Below are 25,669 nucleotides of genomic sequence, written 5' to 3'. Positions count from 1 at the left end.
TCCTATTGAAAATACAAAGTCTTCCACAAAATGCACAAACCATCAGTCATAGTTTATGCAGACAATTCAGCTGCCACCGGAGATAATCATTTGTGTTGAGCAGAAAATCATGTTGATCCGCAAAAGCTGCAGAGAATAAAGGAGCAAAAAGAGTTGGGAGCAAGCAAAGTCATTTCATCCACTTCGTTCATCAGATCAGCACACTGCAAGAGAACTGTCGTGGGTAATGAAAGTTTGGCCATTTTCTACAGAACCGGTTAACTTTGCAAAAATATCTGTCGTTGGATTGGGCGATTTGCCTCTGGATTAACAAACAATCTCTGTTGCCTACTCAATCACTGCAAAAGTGAAAAAAATGGCTTTCATCACTGAGTTATCATTGTGTATTTCGACAAGGATGCTCGAATTTGATGTCCACGGTTTGCCAGTTTTTTCACGGTTCAGCGCCTTTCAACGTGAAATTACTGCCGTTGACACCTCCACACAACTACAGAGGTTATCTTAAAAAGACCTGAAGTTGAAAATAGAGAATATGGTCAACAAAACTTCAGCCCACCGTAAGTAAGGTGAGACTTCCTGTAGAGGAAAAGGTAAGTAGATCAGGCAGCCGCAAACATTAACCCACCGCTACGCAACACTATGCTCCCCAATAACGCACTGATGATGTCACCTCGATTGGTGATGAACGTTTGAAATAAATTGCCCAGCTCAGCGAATAAATCAACGACCATACTCTGAGACTTTTACGGTTCCAGACACTCAAGCCGACTAACGATTCTCACCTCTCTAGTCCGTCTTGCAAGCTGGAGTTCCGTTTACCGTTTTTTGAGCGGTTTTCTCGTTCATCAGTTCTGTGACCTATATACTAAGAGAAGGACGGAGAAAGCCAGTGTTTTTCCTCAAAAACGGAAATTTCACTCTCCATGACGTGTTGCAAATTGTTTCACTGCCAAGAGAACACCGCGTGTACCAGTGTTTTCACACGTGTTTTTACACACATGTGTTTGGGTCGCGACTTTTGTCCACTCACCGCTCTTCGCTCGTTAGCCGAACGAAGGACATCAGTAAAAGCAACTGTTCCATCCAAGCAAACATGTCACGAAGTAGAATACAACAAATTACGAAAATCCGTTTAGGCATTCACCCATGAAGCCGTAGTAACAATACTAGTCGCCGTTTAATCTTCTGCGCATCTTTCATAAACGTAGGTGTCTAGTGAGTCCCATCTTCCATGCGACCTGTGGCCGACTTATCAGTGCTGAACGCGGATACTTTTCGCCACAATGTCCATAAGTGTAAATCCACCTTTGTACATCGAATCTTACTTCACAAGTTACTTCAGCTTCAATTTTTTACTGGGGATGTGATCATTTTACGAGGAACAAGACACTGTCTGCACCATGCTGCTTGTTTTTCACTGTGCATTGATTTTTAGCCAAGCAATCAATAATTCAGGAAGGCGCGGCGCTTTTTTGAATAGCCAACCCTCCCAGTGAACGGTGGCTTCATGGACTAGTAATATTAGTTCATTTCCCAGACTGTGAGTAAACACGCCTGATTTTGTTTTTTTTTATACATTTTTACCCCGTTTATTGCTGGTATATGTAGCACATATGATTGGGTAGGTGTACTGTGCGTCATTATGCTACTGGTGAGACAGGGCTCTATTTCGAACACAAAATAACTCGTGACTGAGTGGAAAATAAGGCGCTCCGTTTAGACCTTTGTTCGAGTGAGCAAAACTTTGAATCTTGAAGTTATAACGTTGCCTAATTTGGCGACGAACATGGTTTAATAAACCTCCTTGAGGAATTCCAATAAATTTGATAACAGGAACGTCGCGCAATGTACCGCGTCCTTACCAAGAATTTTGTCTTTATCAGTGAATGATTAACAGAGTTTCAGTGCCATCCTGGAGTGGCTGATAAATACTTATTCGGGTGTAAAAACTGCGATTGTAGAAGACAGATGCAAATTTAAAATCTTTGGGAAGTACCGGAACTCAGGTCATCGGATATCGATGTTTTTCGATGTTAAATATCACTATGATTGCCTGCCTGCCTCTCTGCCACATATTTTTCGGTTTGCTGAGGTCTGAGTCGCAGGCCCAAGTTTCATTGCCGTGAAGTGAAACATTCATGTGGGAGACCTGCTTCTGACTCAACTAGGGTTAGTTTACAACACAAAATTCTAGCTGCTTCGACCCATCTATACTTTGCCTTCCTATGCAATGAAGCGTTGTTTATATGGCGGTCAAGTGAGTGAAATAGAAAGTCAAGCCTACTCCACAACAGTTCGGCTTGATGAGTCTTCAGAGCAGCTTATTCTGGCAAATTTTGCTTTCCTTGTCCGTAAATCCAAGTGAACAGGGGACATAAAGTAATTAATTATGGAAAAATAAAGCGTAAGTAGTAACAGCATTCTTCCAAAAGAAAAACACTCTTCGCTTTGCACTGGTGCTGTCGAAGGACCGTCTCCCGGTATATAGAACCAGTAACAGCGTTCACAAAATCACAGGATCGCACCAATGTCCGCATGGAACAGAGGACTGGATAAGTTCACATCCGAATCTACGATGTGAACGGGCCTTCAAGGAATGCGGATGAATATCAGGCACTAGTGAGCGAGTTAGCAATGTTGTGACACGCGGTCAATACGGATCACAAGATGCATTCAAGGAACGTTCGAGGTGTGATTTTGCAACTGTGATTCTTTTCACAGCTTCTTACTACCTGGACAATGCTAATCGCCGAACAACCCAGCGTAAATAGAGGGAGTAGAGACGCCGAATTTGTGGAGAACATGTGCAGATCAGTGGATCTGATACTTTATGGCAGTCATAAAGAGAAATAACTTATTTTCTTGAAAAGGTTGCCGTGAGATGCGCCGATTTACCTTAGTGAATGCCAATTGACTGTGGCCAAATGCCGAATGCTACTCAAAATAATTTCAGTAGTTAGAATTTATTGCTCGTCAAATTTAGAGGTCGGCGGATGTAACATGGGACGCTTGATGAGATGATGGGCTGAACATCTTCGAGACAATCCAAATGCACTTTACTTTGACTACAGGGCTGGACATCTTCGAGACAATCCAAATGCACTTTGTTGGAAGAATTCTTCAGTAAAAGATGAAAGCTTTTAGCCCCACGTTTCTAGGATTGTTGTTCTGGACGCTTGAATGCACATCCTACCACACGGTCACGGACAGTCCACGGAAAGCCCGACGGTGTTTGTTTGAAAGTCATTGGTTCCACATCTTTGAGTAATTCTGGTAAATCCACTGTGCCGCTAAGGCGCCGCTGAAGTGCTGGTAGTGACCGCTTCCACGACTACGTTTCTTTCTTCCTACAATCATCAGCATGTTCGCCTGCAATGAAGGGACTGTGACAGACACGTTGTTTGACATGCTTTTACAGCTAGGCCACAAAGTTAAACATCAAAATTTCAAGTCTCACCTTTTTGATTGGCTGCAATTTTGATTTTTCACTTCCTCCTCACCGAACACAAACTCGCCACCAGGAGACATGGCCAACTCTCTCTCATCTCTGCACACGAAGATGGGGAATGACACCATTTCGATTGGAATAACGTCAGAAAACTGGGCCAGGCAAGAACAAAGAACGCGAGTTCATGGAGGCGTGGTACTTCACTGGTACTCCACTGATGGAGCAATAAACAGGCGCATTGAGAGTGATCCTGCCTTCCAACCTCTGGGGACAAGGGAAATCCAGAACCACAGAACCCGAGGCCGAACAAGGACTCAAAGAAGAAATCAGTAGAACAGCAAGCTACTAAAAATAGGAGGCACGCCACAAACCAACAGAGAAGTGTCTCCTCGAATGGTGACGAAACGTTTGCAAATCAGTTGCCAAGCTCGGCGAACAGGTCAACAACCACCTGATCAATTACCAACAGGATATAATGCCGCTCATCCTTCAATCACCCGGTCACACATGTTGACTAATTCCTTGAGCAGTGACTCCTTATCCTGTCTAAATATGAGCCAGTCATACTGCTGATCAGCCACTCGCGGCCAAATGGTTAAGTGTTCAAACGACTAGCCAGGAGGTCGCGGGTTCGAGACTCTCCGGGGTCTCGTGAGCTACGTACTGCTGATGATTCCCAGTAGGGATGAAACAGCTGTACAGTGGGTGCTTCTCGACTTTTCAGTATAGATTGGCTTCACTTCTCCACAAAAATCTTTGTAATGTACTACTCATAAGGTTTCTGAAAATCCATCGACGCAATCATCCGGTCACACATATTGACTAATTCCTCGAGCAGTGACTCCTTGTCCTGTCTAAATATGAGCCAAACATACTGCTGATCAGCCACTCGCGGCCAAATGGTTAAGTGTTCGAACTGCTAGCCAGGAGGTGGTGGGTTCGAGACTCTCCGGGGTCATCCCAGTAGGGATGAAACAGCTGTACAGTGAGTGCTTCTCGACTTTTCAGCATAGATTGGCTTCACTTCTCCACAAAAATCTTTGTAATGTACTACTCATAAGGTTGCAGAAAATCCATCGACAGCCCACGACCGGTTTCGCCCTTCTTGGGGCTCATCAGGTAGGCGCCGTCCCCGGGTTTCCGTCAACCTTATGTTCTCCACAAAAATCCCAAATCTCCTCACACCACCAACAATGAGGATGTACTACGTGAACCTTGCCAAAGAAATCATTGCACTTAGACATCCTTCAATCACGGGATCCACATTACGCGGTCACATGTGTTGACTGGCTCCTCGAGCAACGACTTCTTTCGGTATGCAAAGCACATGATCTGATCTGCCAAAAGTAAGCTATGTTTCTGGAAAACCATCTGGCTTACTTCGAAATCATCTGTGCACTCGCAAAAGTAACTCAGTTTGATGCGTTGAGGATGCCAGTGGTCAAACACAGGTAGTTTTTTGAGGCGTTCTGCTGCCACCTCATAGATGCGCAAAGTATGGTAGGCCGTGCCTCAGCAATGTGTACTCCAGCTATGACGTTCAAGAGTGTGTCATCTCCGCTTCAAAGCTATCGGAGTTCCGACAGTCGCCTTGTTAAATAGACAAATTTGTCTACCACCCTCAAGCATGATATTAGGGTTTGATTTAGTCAATTTTTGAGGCAGCATCGAACAATTGTGAAGATCATGTCAAACCATCAAGCCGAACTGTGCCACTCAAATTAGTTTTGTACTTCTAAACGGATAATAAGAACTGCGAGAGTATCGAACAGCACTCACGCAGAAATAAAATCTACCTAAAATATTCTATTACACGCTACACTATATGCCTTCATAGTGAACTGGACGAATGCCTCCTTTTGGGCCTACAGGAGACCATTTCTCGTCAACAGTCTCTGTAGCTTGAATCGTAGTACCCTGCCCGTCATCACTGTCAGTTGTAATAACCGCATACTCGTCGTACAGTGGTTGTAACTGTCGCAGTTTCGTTCACCGATGATCTGGGGTGGGGTAGGTAGGTAGCTCTTGCCTTTAATGCCTAGCTCCCTTGCCAATCCCCCATTTGACAGCTCACTGATAGTGCTGGATTTATGCACCATTTATCGTACCCTTCTCAAAACGTGAACAATTTCTAGATCTGTCTTTTGTCTTGCGCTAAGCTCTTGTCCCACCACTGCTAAGTCCTTCAGTAGCGCCGGATATTCACTTGCATTTTCCGACAGCCTGTTTGTTTTCCTTTTTTGATAACCGATTCTGGTCTAAAGTTCCCTAGCTGCTTATCACGCAGAGATCTGAATGCACTCCTTTGAGTTTGATTTCGTAAACCGGCTTTGTCTACCGGGAGGAACGAGTGCAGACTGTTTTCCTACTTGAATGCTACTCTTAGGTTAGCCGTATTTAGAACCCTCCGAACAACTTCGGATATTTGTTAATTGTGTTGAATAAAAACGGTTCCATGGTGAGCTTCGCCATGGACACCATTGCCTTTTGTAGTTGTCTCTTAATCAATCCACCTGGATATCCACTAGCTCAAAGTCTGTTTTTTACTCCAATTTGGGCCATTCGAGCAAATTCTGTACACAGAATATTTGTTCGGAAGAAAAATTGACAAGAATAGTGCCTTAGGATAGGCCAATGAAGAGATCAAAAGTTGTCTCATTGTTTTTCTTGTGCGCACACCTTGAGGTCAAAAAACGAAGTGTCCATAGGCCATTCTGACCTCATAGTGACCATACTGAGATAGCCATACAGTGCTACCGGTTGAACTTAGAGTGGCCGTATCGAGCGCGTTGTGGAGTCTAGGTATGGTACAAACTGTGTCCTCGCGCCCTGCAACTAAGGGTGTCCCATGAACACGTGTATAATTTAAAGAATAACTCTACAAATTCCACTTGTGACCACTTGCTTTCGTGACGCAAGGGGATGAGATCCACGGTACCCATCAATAGTGGAAATCGATTGAAAAGGAACAAGCTGTCTCTGACATCAAGCACTAGCTTTCCGCAAGTGAAGGTAAGCTAAATAGCTGATAATAAGCAAACTTGTTAGGTGTGAAAAATAAGCTATCATTATGGACGATGAGAATTCAAACAAAAACCATGTATTTCTGAAGCTGCAAAATCGTTTTCTGCCACTTTTAGGAGCATCTCTCATGGTATACTTCCTTGGTGTTTGCTAGTCACGTGGTTGTTTTGACATCCACGAAATAACAGCCGATCATTGGAAATCTACTCAACCGATCATGACTGAGGTGAAACGCGGATTCGCCGACCTTGGTCCTGAGCTGCCTCCACCTGAAGAATTTCTTCGTGGTAAGGCACTGCTTCAAAGCATGCATGGTGGTGGGCCGGGAATGCATGATGAGAACCGAGATAGCGATCCAACCACTGGTAACCTGTACGAGCATTTGGTCTCCTTACTCAAGTTGATACTCGAGCAGCAACCCACTCATGCGCTGGACCAGTTTGAGGAACTGAGTCGACAAGTGAAACGAGAAATTGGCGGTGGTGCTGGCGGTTCTGGAGCAGGAGCTGGCCTAGTTCAAGAAGATATCGAGGCCACCGCTCCCACGGCACGTGAAGACACGCCAGAGTATCTCCATGCAAAGACAGAGCGTACATTGTTGAAGGTGAGTGTATCGGATGAGATTGTTACAGTCGAGATAGTAACTCCTTAATTGCATATAGTTCAGTGGAAAAATGTAAAATTCATTTTCACTCAAATGCTGTACGAATAATCTTGCATCACAAAATCCATTCGTTTGTTGAGTACGTGAGGAGATATGGTGGGGAGCAGAAGGCAACTTCTCGGTGGCTGACAACATGTTGCTCATCAGTATACACCCGCAGCTGAAGATTGTGGTTTGGGTAGGGTCGAATATTCTTGAAGATTAATGCCTAATCAGAACAATCAAGCTGCCTTTCCACATAGGTTGGTGTTGCTTACAGTAAGAGCCACCGGTGGATACATGATTCTGAGTTTAAGGGTCTGGAAATGCTGGCCATTACTTGTCCCATCTACGCTCATCCAGCGGGTTCAACTTAAGCAGAAAAGTTTTCTGTGGATGAGTTGCCCGGGGATGGCCGAAGTCACATCATCAACAGAGCTCCATGTACTTCTGAGCGGCATAAGCAAAGGGACAAATGTGGATAAGTACACACCTAACTGTCAACATGGCGGTTTGGTGGACATCACACGATGCTGCGCTAATGAAACACAAACAGATCTGCTTTAAGTAACAAGTAACTACCTTGGTGTTGCCAAACTTGGTAAACTCAGAGCTGTAACTTTGTTCTTGGCTTTAAGGATGGTGCACGTAAGTGGATTCTAATTAATCACCCTAAAATTCAGTTACCACCGATTGTAATGAAATTATGTATACCCCTTGGTGGGACGCACGGTGATGAGGATAGCCGTTTGGGTAGGACTGTACGTCCTCGAGTGGCGTTAGGGCAGTAGATAGCGTGAACCGATCGCAGCGTTGGAAATTTGGTCTTGTCCAAGAGCCGAATCAGAGTAGCTTATTCATGCACTGATTAAAGTGATACGTTAGCGTCCAGACACTGATTGGGTGAATGGTTCGAGAAAGGCTTGACATTTTCGTGGAAATGTCGTCAGTTACTTTCTGGTGCTACGTTGGTACGGCAGTGATGCATCGGTGTTGAACCCTGATGTCATGCTGTCAATGATGATGATGATGATGATGATGTTGATGATGATGATGATGATGATGATGATGATGATGATGGTGCTAAGCTGTGGTGAAATACCAACAGAGGCATCTCCCAAGGGACGATCTGCGCAGAAGACCAAGGTAATCCGGAACCCGAGTTGTGATAGATCCATTTTTGGATGAAAATGATGTTGGATGTACTCATTCTGAGAAGTACATGTTGCACACAACCTGGCATGTTCTAATTCTAAACACATAGTTGTGTGGACTTAAACCCTTCAGACGGCCTCCGGGAACTTCCTAAACCTATTTTATAGGTCAGCATGCCTTTCGTTCTTCTGCCTGCAAGCAAGGGTCTCCTCTTTATACGGCGTTGCATCAAATAATCAAGGGGGTTCCATAGATTGTCCGCACTTCTGTGTACTTCAAAGTACATACTCTTGCATTTAAGACGGGCATTTTCGCATCGGACACACAACTATGCATCCTCATCACTGACAAAAAAAAGTCAGCTTTCATGATGTCCGATGCGAAACTGCCCGTCTTGAATGCAAGAGTTCTTGTCCGAAAACCTCCCAGGGGTTAGTCATCCACTGACTCGTTCAAAAAACTAATAAGCAACAGATCTTCCTTCAATCTAAATTCGTTGATTTGACATACTTTCCTATCTCTATCTCACCGGGATTATGTGCACGCAACAAGCAATTTCCTACAAATCTAACTATTAGGCAGTGTTTTGAGTTGTTCTGCCATTCACTCATTGAAGTCACATGACAGAATCTTTCCTTTTCTATCACAGCACCCAAAACATAAGTGGGATGACGTGGTCCTTTCAAAAAGTCCACTTCCAGCTCCCTGGGGTGGATACTATGATGATGATGACGAAATACAACGAATGCAAAACCTTGGGCAAGCTTCGTTCTTGGTTGAACAAGCCGGGGCAGGTAGGTTCAAATAATCTATTGGTGGAATTTCACCATTAAGGTGGCAACCCGGTAGGCAACTTTTTACGCACAGGGGTTTTTATTGCGATCACTTTGGAAGGAATGATGCAATGAAACGACAGGCAAAAGAGGAGTTGAGCAAGTTAAGCTCGTGGCCCAAGTGTGAACATGTCCGCCTGTTCAAACGCGAAAATTCAGCCGCGTCCAGTGGTGGACTAGTGGTAAGACCAGTGTCTCGCGTGTCAGACGTCCGGCACGGTCAAGCGTATGCACTGCTGGCGAGCCCTAACAGAAGCGGAATTCCCCTCCTCATTGTGTGGACTCATCGGGATAATCGCGTCAGGAGAGAAGGCGGACTGTTCGATCGAGGGTGAAGTTTTCGCTTGAAGCTTCAGCACTGTATGACGGGTGGAATAAAGCCTCTAAAATAAGCTGTAGGTGTCGAAGCTAATCCGTCTCGTCACCGACAACCGGCTGTATGTGCGTATCATGCTAAGCAAACCAGAGAAACGGTAAAAGTTTACCTGAAAAGTGAGTTTACGGAGCAGTGATCTGCATCACTCCCAAGTGTCTCGAAACTAGGAAGACCGATTTGCAAATGAGTGTATTTCTCGAAAGCAGTCCAATTTGCGTTCAAGCAGAACATAAGGTTGACGGAAACTCGGAGACTGACGAAACCGGTCTTGGGCTGTCGAAGAGTTCTCAGCAACCTAGTGAGTAGCTTCCTTTAGAAAGATGGCTTGTTTAAAAGTCACCAACATGTTCAATTTCATTGCTAGCAGAGCCGATCTCAGGCCATTCGAAACTGGATTACATTCACAGGCAGAAAAACCTCGTTTGGAATTAGCGAAGTGAGATAAATCCCTTGAGAACATCATAAACGAGAGATTCAGCAGCGTTCCAGGTGAGTCTCTCGAAAGAACTAAATTAGTTTGCAAATGAGTATATATTCGCTAATTTCGTGCAATTTGGTTTCAAGTAGAACATAAGGTTGACGGAAACCCGGGGACTGCGCCTACCTGATTAGCCCCAAGAAGGGCGAAACCGCTCGTGGGCTGTCGATGGATTTTCAGCAACCTTATGAGTAGTACATTACAAAGATATACGCTTGTTTATATGTTCTCTAACCAGACGTATAACTCGGGTGCTGCTACACTATTAATTTGACAGGACGCAAACACGGTGGGAATGGCAGTGAGCGCTCAACCAAACTTAATAGTGTGTGTTATCAAGGAAGAAAAAACAGCTTGTTTTGTTACAAAGGTTCGTTATCAGTGGTCCTTGATCTAAATGCTGACTGCCGTCTATAGAAGACACCAAAACTTTTGTTCCCATCTGTCATCTCGTCAATCGTGTCCTCAAAATGTCGCGTGTCTCCAGAAAAATGTGAGACCTCCAGGATAAACCCCAAACTAAAATCAGCTGATTTCACAAAACGAAATTTCGTCTTGCTTAAGATGCAAGAGAGCCTAATGCTTACAAACTCTTGCTAGGCGCCTTCAAGAACGACATCATTTTGTTTACAAGCCTAAAAAGACAATCAAGGACGTTGTTGCTAGATCAAAGCACCAAACTGTGAATGCTATGGATAGCAGAGGCAAACGTGTTCGCATCTTTATCAGAGACTTTATCATATACTTTAGCAATACATTCCACCAACTTGATCGAACTTTGTTCTTCCGCGTTCTCCGTGGGGCTGACATGCCTGATCTACAGTGTCTCTCCGATCATAGGCCTTCTGTATAGACCGGTGATAAAAACGATTGAAACCGAATGCGATAAGCCTCATGGCGTCGTTCTGTCACACAAATTCTCTACAATCCGAAGACTGAAACAATGTAAGAAGGCATGCCAACGATAAACCAAATTAGTTAGCAAATGAGTGTATATTCGTTAATTTCGTGCAATTTGGTTTCAAGTAGAACATAAGGTTGACGGAATACCGGGGACTGCGTCTACCTGATGAGCCATGAAAAGGGCGAAACCGGTCGTGGGCTATCGACAAATTTTCAGCAACCTTATGAGTAGTACATTACAAAGATATACATGTATTGCGATATCTCGAATATCGTAGTGAATGAAACGTGTGGTGGCCTGGTGCACCACATTTAGTTGCCTGAGAACATCACAAACGAGAGATTTGGCTGGGTTCCAGGTGAGTCTCTCGAAAAACCAAATTGGTTTGCAAATGAGTGTATATTCGTTGGTAGAGCCATTTTCATGGCCACAACTTCTGTGCGTTTCGAGATAGATAGTCATGCTATCTTCTCTCGGTTGCAAAGCAATTTCATCAATCTGGATTCAGGCGGCTGAACGAAGATTTCGTTTATACATCGGTGCGGCCAGGTTGACTTAGAACAACCACTCCCCCAAATCACCATTAACGTTTCTCTTAGATCAATTAGATCGAACTAAATACTTCGAGGGCGATTTCTCCTCTGATCTGTCCTGGCATGATAAATTGAAAACCGTATTTCTGACGATCCAGTGACTGCGTTTTTTCATCAAACAGCCGTCTGCTCTGCTCACTTATATTCCTGCAATCATGTATTGCATTCTTACAAACACCCACTCACTTTACTCTGGTGCTCACCCGCAGTTTTTGTAGACTTTTCAATTGAGATTTAGTCCTGTCAGTGAAGCCAATCTATGTTGAGAAGCCGAGAAACGTTGTAGACTTGTTTCATCCTTAATAGGAATCCACTAAAGCCCAAATGCCAAAAAGCTCCAATAAATTTGACCAACAACAGTCAGACAAGTAGTTTGAACACTCAACCGCTCGGCGGTGAAATAAATTTGCATTTAGACAGGGCGTAGTTCCACTCATCCTTCAATCACAGAAACCACATCATGTGGTCAGATGCTGAGGTGGTTGACGGACGGAAGTTTTACTCTTGGTGTGAATTTGTCCTTCTTCTGAGAAACTTCGAGAACATAGAAAGTTCGCTTCGCCGTCATCAGGTGCTGTCTTAAGCTGCTGTCATATCAAAGCCTGCTCAGGCTAGCTCGATCCGAACTTTCCTGATCCCACGTACCCCTTAAGGAGGACCATCTTTCTTTTGTGCACCAGAACATGTGTCTATAAAAGCTCCGTTGAACCGTAATTGGTGCGTGACAAAACTCTACCCTTTTATTCAAGAGGTAAATTTCAAAGATGGAACCTTCATTAAATGGTTTGGCCCACATACCTTGTTCATATAGGTGTGTCCCTGTGCCAATTAAGTGTTTTCCCACCTACATTCGTAAGCGATTGTACAGCCTCTAAAATTTCTTCGACAATCGCAACTGCAAAGTTGCCAACAGTGACGGATGAAGAAACCTCTTCTCCTACCTTGTCACCCTCCTCTGTGCAAGACGCTTGATAATATGGACCTGACTGCTCAAAACGTCATTCAAAGTGGTTTTGGAGCTTTGGCGCTTGATGTTCCTGACCCTAAGAAGGCGTATTAGACACAGGATGTTGTTGCGCTGCGTTACGACTAAATCCTAATGAGCAGACGAGCTGATTTCCAATAAGGAACTCCAGTTTGCGGATTGATGCAGCAGCCCTAGATGTCTACCTCAACGGGAACGCACGATGATGGGGAATTCCAGTGGGAAACGACACACTTCGTATTCATCCCCCGAATTAGGTCGAAATCTTTCATGGAAGAGTGCATCGGTCGAGTAAACATTCCCAAGCCGTTATAAAGTACACCACAGGGTGCTTTAACTTGTATTTAGTTTATCCTTGTAATGAACATGAAAAAGTTCGTGAAATCCATTGTCAGGTTACCTTACTTCGCCAAAACCGTTCGCTGATTGAAGATGCAAACGTGTAGACAGAAGTCAGCTATCAAAGGGTGACCATACTTGAAAACTTTCGCAATTAAGTTCTTCTTGAACAACTGGTCAACATCTTCACATAACTTGCCCTCTGGTGATAGGGTACACATATTTTTGGGAACAAATATCCATGACTTATATTGGAACAGATCCACCAGTGACTTTTCCATTGCGTTGGATTTTGTTACATTCTTCTGTACGTATATCTAACCAGGTTTGGGGCGCTCCGAAATGCTTCGAGTTTGGTTGAGCATACGAAAACTCTCGTTGAAATTGACAACAGTAGTGAAATTGCGATTCTGGGGGAAAATTTTGGGTACTCAAGGATGCTACTACATCGTTGAAGGTGAATTCGAAGCTGGCATGGATCCAGATAGTGGAGTCGAAGGCCCGTTCGATGATTGGCGCCCGTTTACCACGGAGCCCGGTAAGTTCCGTTTTTGTATGAAAATAAAGCCTCTGGACAACTTAACAGTTCTGTTTATCAACTTCGTCTCCCGTAAAAGTATGTTAGCATACTTCTGCTGCCAGTATGTCGCCTTAGGGAGCTTTATGGCCCAAGTGGTTAGAACACGAATTTACTAAATTAACAGTTCTGTTTATCAACTTTGTCTCCCGTAGAAGTATGTTAGTATACTTCTGCTGCCAGTATGTCGCCTTGGGGAGCTTTATGGTCCAAGTGGTAAGAGCACGAATTTACTGACCGCAGGGTCCGTGGTTCAAACCCGACCTCTGCGTCTCGACTTCCCCTGTTTAGGATCGAGCAGCTTGGCATTATCCCAGCACTCGTGCAACCTTCAGGTGGCATGGCAGTTAGGCACCGAAAGGGTGATACAGCTGAATGATTTATTTTTAATGTATCGCCTTAGCAGAGGCGGAGTTCATGAAGCCACAGCTGTTCAACATCCATAAGGATACCCTACTATCGTGGCTTATTTCGAAGAAATTCTGTGTAATGCTGCATTACCGTGAACATTGCTCCGCCCACTTGAATAGAGCAGGCATGTGGTGGACACCACGAGGTTCAAAGGAATCTTTATTTCCAAAGTCCTATGAGTGGTGAATGAAACAAATGGTTATGAATGCTATTAAACCGCTATTGCATCTGGTTCGAAACACGGACCCCTAAGTGGTTGAGTAGACGAATGGACAGGTGACACACCGTATGGCTGAGAATTAGCCAAAAGCCATACGGACAAAAGAGACAGCCATTGGCAACCATGGATTTTTGGTCAACCATTACATCAACCCAATGCTAAGCAGTGGCAAGAAGCACAGTGGTATCAAGGTAATAATGCTAGTGGGTATGGTACATCCAAAGTCGCACGTAATGAAAGCCCTTGCAATGGAATTTGTCAGTCGAAAGGGGATTCTCAGTATCTTGAATTCTATTGTTCCTAAGTTACACTATGACCGAAGGTTCTCTTAGGATGCCGCAAAACTGCTCTACATGAAATATTGCTTGTCGATAGTTTGGTTTGTATGTAAAAAAATTGCAGTCAAGTTTCCCAGTGAGGCTATTCGGTAACGTTCAGTACCACATGCATAGCCTTGGCTACCTTCAGGGAAATTTTGGTACGTAATTTGTTAGGAGAACCTTTTAATGTTGGTACTGACCGGCTGTTCTGTACAGCCGATAATTTGGTTTAACGGGTTTTATTGGTTTTCAGAGTCTTCTGATAAGGTGCTACCCGTTCGGGAGGTGAGTGAGAACAGCGAACCAAAACCGGAAAATGAGGTGAGCCCAGAAGAGGCAAAACTTGCTGAAGCCAGAGTTGTGGCGTTGGAACACCTTCCAAAGAATAAATGGGTCCCACGAGCTCCGATCCCGGTCGAAGCAAGAGGTCGCGGTACGAACAGGTGGGACTACTTCGCATGTACAAAACTGGGGACGGACGAATGGTTCCGTCTACCACCAGCCAGACCTGAACACATTGTTTACGCTCGTCACACTCGGCATTTGTTTGTTGGGCGGCCGGATGCTCCAGTTCCACGTTCTCCTGGTGCACTGGGTGATTTTCCTGGTTTAGAGGTGCATTTTCTTCGTGCACAGATTGCCCGTATCACCTCCGCCACTTGGATCTCTCCGGCCGGATTGTATCAAATAGACGAAGAGGCAGAATTAGAAGAAGGAGTAAGTAGAATTCGATGTGTTTCACATATCAGTCCAGTCGACCGAGATTTGTTTTGGTGATACTCATAGCGTTTTTTACAAAATCGCTCCAGTTCAGATTGTCAGCTATACACGGTCAAACTTCGCTGTTAGCACAGAGAACAACAGAGAGGAAGCCAAACACAAGAGGTGATCTGTTAATCCGTCACCTTCAGTGGAAAAAGGTTGGATCCCAACTATTGCTGATCGAACGAAGATTGGTGTTACCAAGCACTGAGGATGATATTTCTTCTGCGAGTGTATCGTTTTCGCTTAACTGCACCAGTGCATTTGACAAAGAATGTCTATCCTAAAGGTGCCTTTCTATAGAAATGATAGCGTGCAGTGTGACCGCGTTAGCTGATGAGAGATTTTCTACTCCTATGATATATGTCTGGTATGATTCCTAAAGGTGGAACCCTATAAACATCTTCGTCCTCAGTGTAACTCATGGGGCCAACGTGTGAAGAACGAGCGCATGAAACTTTGACTAGCATTTTCAGGCCGTGTCCCTTAAGCACATCGACACATTGACTGGTTTGCACAACTCGTAAATTTTCAAGTAAAAAAACTACCAACCTAAGTAAGATTCAGTCAATTCAATCTATTCAACTTATCAGCGATAAAGTGTGTACCATAGACACATTGGTTCCAGCTGCTACAGTTTCGACTACCGGAAAACGGAAGAGTGTGGGACATATAGCCAAGTCCTGGAGGCGACGGCATGTTCAGTTTGTTCGGAAACTGGGTAGCTACGCATTGAAGGCGATAGCTTTGATGAATGAGCGCCACTGATTGCTCGATCGCACCACCTCTGCAATTGGTGATTTGAGTCCCGGGATCCCCATCCAGGAAGGCGGCAGTTGCCCATCCGACTAAGTTTACTGGTCACTGTTTTCGTGCTTCGTTGCCAGATCATACACTGTCCACCTTGCGGTTGCTTCCACTCAGCACAGGTCGGGGCGAAAAGAACTCTGCGAGGCAGGCAGTCTTCTACTATGCGGAGTACATATCGTAACCAGGGTAACCTATGAAGCGTGAGTAATTCTTCTATCGCGGGAGAGTTGCTTCCTCCTGAGACCATCTAGCGTACCTCAGCATTACTAATCCGATGTTCCCACCAGACCTGATCAATGCTCCGGAGACGCCGATCTTCAGGGCCTGACATCTTTCGTATATCCTCTCTGCGTAGAGGTCACGTTTCTGATCCATAAAGCAGTATGGATCGCGCAACTGCATTGTAGACTCTGTCCTTGTCAGACTAACGGACGTCACGCCATAAGTGTCGGAGGTTGGCAAAAACTGCCCTGGTCCTCCAGATTAGAGGAATAATCTCATCTCCAGACAATTCACCGGAAAGTATACAACTAACCATATCCACACATTTATCTACCATGTTAATTGGCTCGCCTGCAAGCCTGAGTTGTGGGCTAGATCCGATCCAACCCTGTAGCAGCACTTTACACTTCGTTGGGCAGTATCTGAAGTAAACAAGCCAAAAGTATATTCTATGTAGTGCGCTAAACTTGGACCAATTGTCTTTTGAAAAATTATCTGCTATTTCAGTGTTCTTGATTCGACGCTACCATCAAATTCAGGCATTGCTTCGGAGACAGCAGCGGTGGAACACTTACAATCCCACCCGCGCTAGTTGGGATTTTCTTGAGGAAAAGTACCTGTAGTCGGTCTTTCAAGTTTAACCAATTGCGTAGTCAGAAACTACGTGATGCGAGGCAGCCAGGCTTGAGGACAAGGACTAAAGCAAGTGAGTCGTATGGCTGGTACCGACGAGTGCAACAGAGGCCCTTGAAGGCAAACGGAACTGTTACTAGTGGATCATACTGCGCTGACTATAGTGAGCACTGTGGATTTTTCCGGCACCAGCTACCAAATAAGTGGCCGTCTATTGGTTACGCCTGCACTGAGCCTGCCAGACTACGCGACAGGGAGAAGACAGACAACTCGGAACACGGCTGTATTGTCAGGACAAAACATACAGAGCGTCTGCGTAAATAGATAGGATGACTAAATGGTCAAATATGGTCGTTCACTTGTTCGTTCCGTGCGGCCAATGGTGGTGTTCCGGTCGTGAGCAGCCTCAGGCCCACTACGCTGGTCGTATGTTGCCAAGCCGTGTTTGGTGAGCTCCGCCAACGCACCTGCTTCCTGGACGTGTCGTACCGATGGTGAACTTGGGGAGGCGTCACTCTCTGCACATGTACTTTTTCCATGTGTGGGTGCGTCCTGACAATAAGTTATCCATTTAGGCGGTTTTTAAGGCCTACGCCATCTAATTCCCTCCTAGAAAGAGACGGTATCGCTGTCTCTTTAAATATGGACGTGGTCATGACTCGATCGTTTGTCAATTAAGAGCCAACAGATAAGATTTTACGTGACTACAGTTAATGGCTGTAAAAGCGCATTTCCCACGAAGCAATCTCGAGGCTAGATTGTGGGACTGACGCGTACCAAGATATTGCCAGAGAGTTTACAGTGAGCCAGAAGAAGTTCATAAAATTAATTCCGGATGCATTCACTCGTTCTGGACATTCAGATTCTAAAATCGGTTTTGCACAAGAATGACAAAGTCGTTCTCAAATTGTAGGGTCACTGACGGGCAAGGTTCTTTCAATAACTTTAGAAACAGTGGAAACGGTGTGTTAGCACACTGGATACTGTAGCTTGAAGACCGTAGCGTGCAAACTTAAAAGCGCTGAACTTATTTCGTGCCCACCTGTCTTCTTGTAGAGATGCAATTCAGCAATGCGAATTTGATGAAACTCCAGAGTCTCGAACCGGCAACCTCTCGGTTAGTAGTAGCCGCTCGTCAACGACCGGCTGACTAGCATTGTGATTAACTACTTTCTTTTTACTTACGTTTAGGAACAGCCAGAGACGTTGATGGAAGTAGAAGAGTTCGAACCCCCACAGTTTGAAGAACTGTTAGATGCAGCGAACTGGCAACATACGCGTCCATATATCCTACCACAAGGGAGATGTAGCTTTGTTTCACAAAAACGAGCGGCGGCTGCCCTTCGAGAGAACATGGATGATCCTACAGAAAAGGGATGGATTGACCCACAGGTTATGGAACCCTGGAAAGCCAAGTTTCAGGCTCAAGAAGAAGGTGACGAAGCAATGGAAGAGGAAGGAGAGGAGGAGGGTGAAGCAGAACTTCCACAGGAGGGTCCTGGTTTGTTGGGATCAATCGAAGAAGATGCCATTCTGACGGCAGCTGGGGATGTGGGACTTCCAACAGGCAGAGCGACAAAGCCAAAAGGTCGAACAATTAGACTGACATCGCGCCCGTTACCTGCTTGGAGAGTTTATCCGTCAACCGTTTTGCTGCCGAAAAACTGTTCAGTCGCCATTGTGAGCTCCGGTCGTTGGCCTGGAGCCTACACATTGGCCAGAGGAGCGTGAGTATGTTGTATAACAGAAGTTGAATTAGGTTATATTAAGGCAACTAACCCAAGAAATTACAACAGACGAGTGCTGACTGTCCAGGCATGCTCAAACTAACTGGAACAGAACATAGGACAACTTGTGGTTCAGACAAACTGTAGTAAGTCGAGAAATTTAGGCGATTTTCTCCGGAGATATCGATAGATAATGCGGTTATTCTCGTTTGAGCTTTATGCCTGATTGACGGCTATGTGATCGCAATGGAAATGAAGCAATCTTTCTGATGAAAACAGATCAACCGAAAGTTTTTAGAATATCTGTTTTAGGATTCACAAATGGCAGCCACTCATTTTATAATCGACTTCAAGTGCAACAGGTTAGATAAACAGGGATTAAGTGGAGTGAGATTGATTCGAGCGCGCTATATATTGTTGCCGACATTTTTATGACCATCAGCAACACGGCTGCTAATCTACGTCAGTGGCACTTTGGTTTTCAGTTTCCATCCAGTTCGACTGAATGTGTGCGAACATCCAGAAATTATCCTTGTAGGCTAGTAACAATTTTCCGCTTCACAAGAGTTCTATAAGACTGCCTGCCATGTCGTGGTGGCCGAGTGGTTAAGNACTTCAAGTGCAACAGGTTAGATAAACAGGGATTAAGTGGAGTGAGATTGATTCGAGCGCGCTATATATTGTTGCCGACATTTTTATGACCATCAGCAACACGGCTGCTAATCTACGTCAGTGGCACTTTGGTTTTCAGTTTCCATCCAGTTCGACTGAATGTGTGCGAACATCCAGAAATTATCCTTGTAGGCTAGTAACAATTTTCCGCTTCACAAAAGTTCTATAAGACTGCCTGCCATGTCGTGGTGGCCGAGTGGTTAAGGCGTTGGACTCGAAATCCAATGGGGTTTCCCCGCGCAGGTTCGAATCCTGCCCGCGACGGCGATTTTCCCACTGCAGGATTGTGCATCTAGATCAAGCGAGCTGCCGGTTCGCCCCTTTGAGGACATCCTTTGGTCCTTTTGTCCTTCCCAAGAGACAACCTCCAAGAGGCGCCTGTGAACATCGCAGACGATGCGCTGACTGAAGAGTGGGCAGTCAACTGGCATTCCATGTTGTTTACCTGTTTTTATTGATCATCACCATCGACAGCTTGACATCAGTGTTCAGCACCGATGCTTTACTACCGTATGCTTTTCATTCAAAAACTGGAAAGTAGTTCATGGAGGCCCAAGCAGATTAGAAATAGCCAAAAACTGTCGGAACGCCAGTTCCGGCCATCGACGCTAGAATTGCACACTTTTTCAAATGTAGTCTGACTACTGGTGAGTAGTGAGAATCCAGCGGTTTGGATAGTCAGCATGCACGTCGAGGTCACGGAGTGGTTTGTGCGACCGGGTGAACGGATACGCTAAATGTCAGTCTGACAGAAAAACACTACCGTTTACCGCTTAAAAATAATGGTATTCTGACAAGTACAAAACAGAGAAATTCAGATTTATCATGTTAGGTCGACGCTAGGCACTGCAAGCCACGCGAGTCATACATTAAACTGCTCAGTGGCATACGATTGAGATTACTTCTTGAAAACTTCAGCATATCGGATGTGTGTGAGGCGTATCAACGCTTCGATGACTAATAGTACACAGAGCCACTCTCCTGAGAACTGCTAACAAATGAATAACTGATCACCTGGTGGGAGCGTCAGCCGCGATCGGCATTTACAAGTGTCTTAATTTCTAAAAACAACTCATGGAGTGATTACCAGTGCATAGTTAAACGCGGGTCATATCCTTTGTTTGGTTCTTATTACGGAAGCAGTGTCGTTTTACTGAACTGTCTGTGCCTCACAGAAAAGATGAAGATTGTGTGCCTCGGCAAAGCGAAACGGAGTAAGCTTAATACAGTCACCAGGAGAACCGCAGAAGGGCAATGAGCTCGTCCACCATGAGATTTATTGTCGAATTCGAGATTTCGTCGAAAAAACATCGTGGTCACTGAAAAATCGGTCGGCCAGATTTCGAAATTAAGTGTTGACTGAAAAACTTTCGGTTGATGGGAACGATCTGGTGTGAAATTCCGAATAATTTCAAGTGTCAAGCCTTATACCATAGCCAAGTGACATAAGTACATGACGAGCTTTCGTTGAAACTAACGGGGATAAGCGCCTTCAACCTGGATGAGCGATTTTGTGGATTTCGTTTCCCGGTCATCATCGGTGACTTCAAGCGGCTTCTTGATGAAAACACAGTCTCCAGAGAGGGGGACAGTTGCACTCAAATTTCGACATTTCGGTGGTGAAAGAACCACAAGGATAGTTACCGAAAATCGGAATAAACTTCAATCTCACTATTTGGACGCAATTCGCGGAAGCGGACATCCAACTGCTTTTAAAAATGAACTAAGAGTGTTTGATGATGAAGACGAGTTACTGATGATATGCATAAAACAAACGGAATGAAGGTGAATTAAAGTCCAAATCGACCGTTGCAGATATCCCGAACCAGTTGGAGCGTAACCCTGATTTAGCGATGAAGACCAAGCACTCGTATTCGCTAGGGCAATCAAGAACCTTCACTATCATTTAAAGCAGTCACAGAGTGGAAACGAGACTAAAAACTCGTTGCCTTTCATACCTCACGGCGTTCATCGTGTTAAAAAATTTCATATACGTTCCATTCAATTCGCCTCCATCATTCCCAATCCTCGTCAGCGTCCGGACAATTAACTATAGGTTGCGTACTCTCATTTGGAAGTCATTTCGCCCCCATCGATAGCGATCTCACCCAATTCAAGATTTATTCCAGTTGTTCCTTTTTATCTTCAAGGTCACTGGTATGTTTAGCGCCTTAAAGTCTAAAGTACGACTTGATAGTCCCCTCACAGACAATGCCACAGGCTAAAATGAGCCATCTGATTCCGTCTCGGGCCAACGCTTCAAAAAATTATCGATTTTCTATATCCCTTGCATTGTCACAAATAAGACCGTCTGGGTAGCACTGGCGTCCAAAGGTTGATGATGTGCTCGATAGAAAACCAAGTCATTGATATGCTTTAAAAAGAAATACGAGTGATTGATGCGGTCATTCCACAGTACTGTCCAACCTCTCGTTGCAAGCAGCTTATTCTAGTCAGCATTCATCTGTTGCCAGTTCTATAGGTTTCCTCATTTGACTCGAGCTACGACCATGTTCTTTTTCTCTTTTTAAGAAACGCAGCAACACATTACTCTCAGACTGTCCTAATCCCTTTCTGCTGCAAAATACTTTGCCCTGGTAAAAACATGCAAAATCAGTGCTCGCTGATTTGAAATGAAACACTCTTAACAGCATTAGGAACAACTGCCCCGTATTACACCACGTCGGATATTCACAGCTGTTTTGTCCATCTTTTTACATCGAGTTACTCATATCTACCGAAAATTTCACAACCAAGCGACACTAGGAGCAACTTCCGAGCAGCCAACCAAGTGCATGGTGTGTTCTTCCGACAGAATTGACAAACCACTGACAGATGTTGTTCTCCAGTTAGTTGTACACGAGGCATTCCGTTGAACGAACCACCTCCCCTTGAACAGCTGGTTCTGTTCCATTGGCAGGTAAGCAAAAGTACATGCAGTTCGATAGTTTACCGTCCTCTGCCTGATTACGCAAACCCTCTTGTTGGATGCACACTCTTTAAACAGGAAGCGGAGTAACCAAATGGCGAAGAGCCAAAAGTGTTTCCTTCCCATAGTAAACTCTTAAATAGAGGGTATTTATCAAAACAGACCAACTGTGAGTACCCTGCTAATTAGGGGTGACTGCGGTTCTCTGTCTGAACAAGCAACACAGTGCTTAGCAGCCTTTCACAAGACGATGCATAAAAGCACTACACCGCATAGAGCATCAAAGTAAAAGAGCGATGAAAAACCTTAACATCGTAGAAATTTGAGAACTAGATAGTCAACCCAAGATGAGTAACTTTGATGTTTTCCTCTTTCACGACTGCAGAGACTTTGTAAACATTTATGTTGGTTGGGGACAGAAAAGTTTGGCTTCCAGTTTCTCACCTATGTGGCATCCCGATTTGATGAAAGAATTTGCTGAAGATGCAGTGCCGCTGATTGAAACTAATGATCCAACGCCACTGGAAGAAGAGGCCGTCCGGGCGGCAAAAGAAGCAAGACGGTTGGCTCGAGAGGCCAGAGCAGAAGAGGCCGAAGAAGAAGCCGAACCGGAGGAGGAAGATGAGGATTAAAGTTTGGATTCCGTCCGGCATGCTATCTTCCTTTACTGTCTCATTCTTGCTTATAGGGTAAAATCAAAACACCGATACAAAGTCTCCATTGGTTTTCTCTTACGCTACGGGACAGCTATGCTCGAGACAACTCAGTGATTAAGGCGCCAGCTTACGGACCCGAAGGTCCATGGTTCAAACTAAACCTATGCATCTGGACTGCTGTTGTCTAGGTATGCGCAACCTGACGGTATCCCTACCCTCGGCTGGACTGGCAACTAGGTACCGAAAGGGTGTTTGATTTTAACCTGGGAACCAATGAGTGTGTAGACAATCATCGCCAGCGCCTCATCTACCAGCCGGTCCAGATTTCTCATCCTCGACTGTCGAATGATCACCATGTACTAACCAGAGTCGTGAAGAAAATCATGGACTATCACACTAGAATTAGACAATGACGTACAAAAACGAAGTGTTAAGCGGGGAAAAAAAGAGAGGGAAGCTAAATTCACCCTACCGTAAAGTCCTTGGGTTGTCCACATCATTAACGGAAAAGTGATATATTTCGGATAGAACTAATTACATCGCTACTGGTGTCGATCCTCAACCACAACTGGCTGTAAGTGTTTATAATTACGCCACATTCAGTCATAAGGAGGGAAGGGCGTTGAGACACTGGGTGATTTAAGTCTTCTCCTAGAAGTATATTAGATACCGTTAGCAACACTTGCAAACCAAATACAGACACAATTACGGAAGTGTGTAACCATCCACTTTCATGGCACACACACTAAGAACGGAGTTGACGAGAACTGAAAATCTCATGCGTCAACAATTTGGCAATTTTTCTATATAGAAAGCCCGCTCAAGGAAATAACAGGATACCGCATAACGTTTTTTGCGCCGCAGGAAGTAAGGACTCAAGAGGCAATATTCGAGGAATTAGTTTAGATACGTTCCAAGGTAAAACATTATCGAAATATATGATATAAAGTGATAATCGGGTTTCGTTGATATGCACCTCCGTACCATCCGCCTAGGGGCTGTTACCGTCCACCACCCGTCCAGCAACTCGGCTGATCAGGAGAGTCCTCCACCATATTTGAGAACAACTGTTTCTCCTAGTTGAAACAAATCTGGGTGGAGACGGCATCAAGGCAAGTAGAATGAGAGGTCTACCATGCCTTTTCTAATCAAACGGAAAGTAAGTGTAGCAAAGAGGACAAATGACGATGAGAATTTCAGTTTCACTAGACTGATCCATTAAAAACTAATGACATGAATATAAAATGATCAAACCTGTATGGATGGAAGCCCTCTTGAACTGTGGTGGCAGGAATACAATTGCCTACTCATAAGTAGTTGGTAAAGTGACAACCTCAACAGCCATAGTCTGTGTGAGACAGGTGGTGACCCCTCTAGTGACGTTAACATATGACATGGCCATAAACTACACAAGGGTTCGTCTAATTGATAACTCTAGAGTATACAAATTATCTTAGTAGCCCGTGATTGAAGGAAGTGCAGTTAATGGGGAGCCGTAGAACGATAAAGAATTCAGCTGGACAGTCCACCTAAAGAGCGATTACACGTGACAGGTTTCAAACCACGTGCAAGATGGAGAATCAGCGGTTTCTTTGGCGGATAACCGTTGGGCACGCATGGTGGGCGCTCAGCATTCGTACAATGGAATTGAATTTTCGAAGGATACGATGTGTCCCTGATGGACCGAAAGAGACAGGTAATTGAGTTCAGAGTACGAGTCCAAACTTTTGAGCCCCATCTAGGCATCCCGGGGTCTAAACGATGCCAAAAAAAGTATTCCACCAGCCTTTTTACACCAGGGGTATCATTCCTTCAGTGGACAATGAAATTCGGTGAGCTGCTGCACATACGCAACAAAATGCAACACCTAGGCGTAAAAAGTTTTATTTCACTCCGAAAGATTTTGCAACAAAGAGCATTGTGCGGCTAATGGTCCCCCTTATGGTGCACGCCCTTTCTGATTCGTTACTAAGCCCTCAATCAAGTACTTCTCAAGTTCCATACTTTTAATCCTGATGTAATCATGGGCAGATGTAATCCCTCAAATTTTGGCCTGATAATGCGCTTCCCTCGATAGCGTGTTTAAAAACCACAGCACTTATAAGCCCGAAAAAGACGGAGTCAGAAACGTACCAGTTACTGACAACAGGTGAAATACGGTGATCAATAGCAGTAAAAAGCAGTGGTCAAGTTATCTTCACTGATTCCCGATAGAAAGGTAAGAAATCGGTCACACAATGGAAAATTACACACACACAAATCAAAGTGCACCGGCTGCAGCCTTGTCCAAATACCATGCAACGGTTCCATCAAACGGCTGTACCAAGGTGCACGGGAGGTCGGGTGAAGGCAAACTGTTGTTGAGTATTTTCTGCAGAAAAGAAAGTGAGTATGAGATGAGAACTAAGTTGAGAACAGCAAGTAAGTGTGAGTCGTCACATCAACCGTAATGGGTAATGAAAAAGGAGGCCACCACCTTAGTAAATGACGAAGTGTATTGGAGTGGCTCTATCAAAATAACGGAGTAATAGTCCCCTTTCGGGAGAATATTTCCGAAGGATGAAAAAAATGCTTCGTCGGTCAGCTTATCTTATCGTGACACGGGGGTGACGGTACGGTATGCCATCTGTACCAAAATGATAGATGATATCTTTGTTGTACCCAGCTGTTTTCCACACCATTGAATATTTCGCCTCCTCAACGGCACTGTACACATCATCTGAAGCCAAGCGTGGTCGGGGAATTTTTCTTGATACTACGCACATAACACTATTGGTCAACTCAAGGTTGGATGAGACATATTGATTGTTCTTATTGTAAAAAAAAACTGACGGGAAGTCTATCGTATTCACCTATACTAGAGGCTAGTGCATCTTTTAATCAGGAATCTATTTTCACGGCTGATCGAGACTAGCATTTGGCACTACAATTAACCTCTGTTGCTTCTTATGG

At 44.6% G+C, this 25,669-nt stretch overlaps 2 protein-coding genes across 2 annotated transcripts in view; one reads left to right on the top strand and one right to left on the bottom strand.

The window, feature by feature from the left end:
• Positions 1-1,460: 1,460 nt before the first annotated feature.
• On the top strand, positions 1,461-22,766 carry T265_00870 (hypothetical protein; the record flags this gene model as incomplete). Its single annotated transcript, XM_009164765.1, has 7 exons — positions 1,461-1,540; positions 6,589-7,076; positions 8,920-9,064; positions 13,104-13,316; positions 14,560-15,023; positions 17,925-18,460; positions 22,447-22,766. 6 exons carry the CDS (start codon positions 6,690-6,692, stop codon positions 22,691-22,693), a joined length of 1,992 nt encoding a protein of 663 aa, XP_009163029.1.
• A 907-nt stretch (positions 22,767-23,673) lies between these two features.
• Positions 23,674-25,669, bottom strand: part of T265_12656 (hypothetical protein) — a gene marked incomplete at both ends in the record, with an annotated part of 6,427 nt that continues 4,431 nt past the window's right edge. The window contains 2 exons of the mRNA XM_009164838.1: positions 23,674-23,808; positions 24,973-25,088. Coding sequence (XP_009163102.1) covers positions 24,978-25,088 — 111 coding nt within the window. The remainder of the gene's footprint in view (positions 23,809-24,972; positions 25,089-25,669) is intronic.

This window comes from Opisthorchis viverrini (genome assembly GCF_000715545.1).
Source record: "Opisthorchis viverrini unplaced genomic scaffold opera_v5_9, whole genome shotgun sequence".
NCBI lineage: Eukaryota > Metazoa > Platyhelminthes > Trematoda > Opisthorchiida > Opisthorchiidae > Opisthorchis > Opisthorchis viverrini.
Note: the sequence above shows the minus strand (reverse complement) of the source record. Positions and strands in the feature narration are given on the sequence as shown.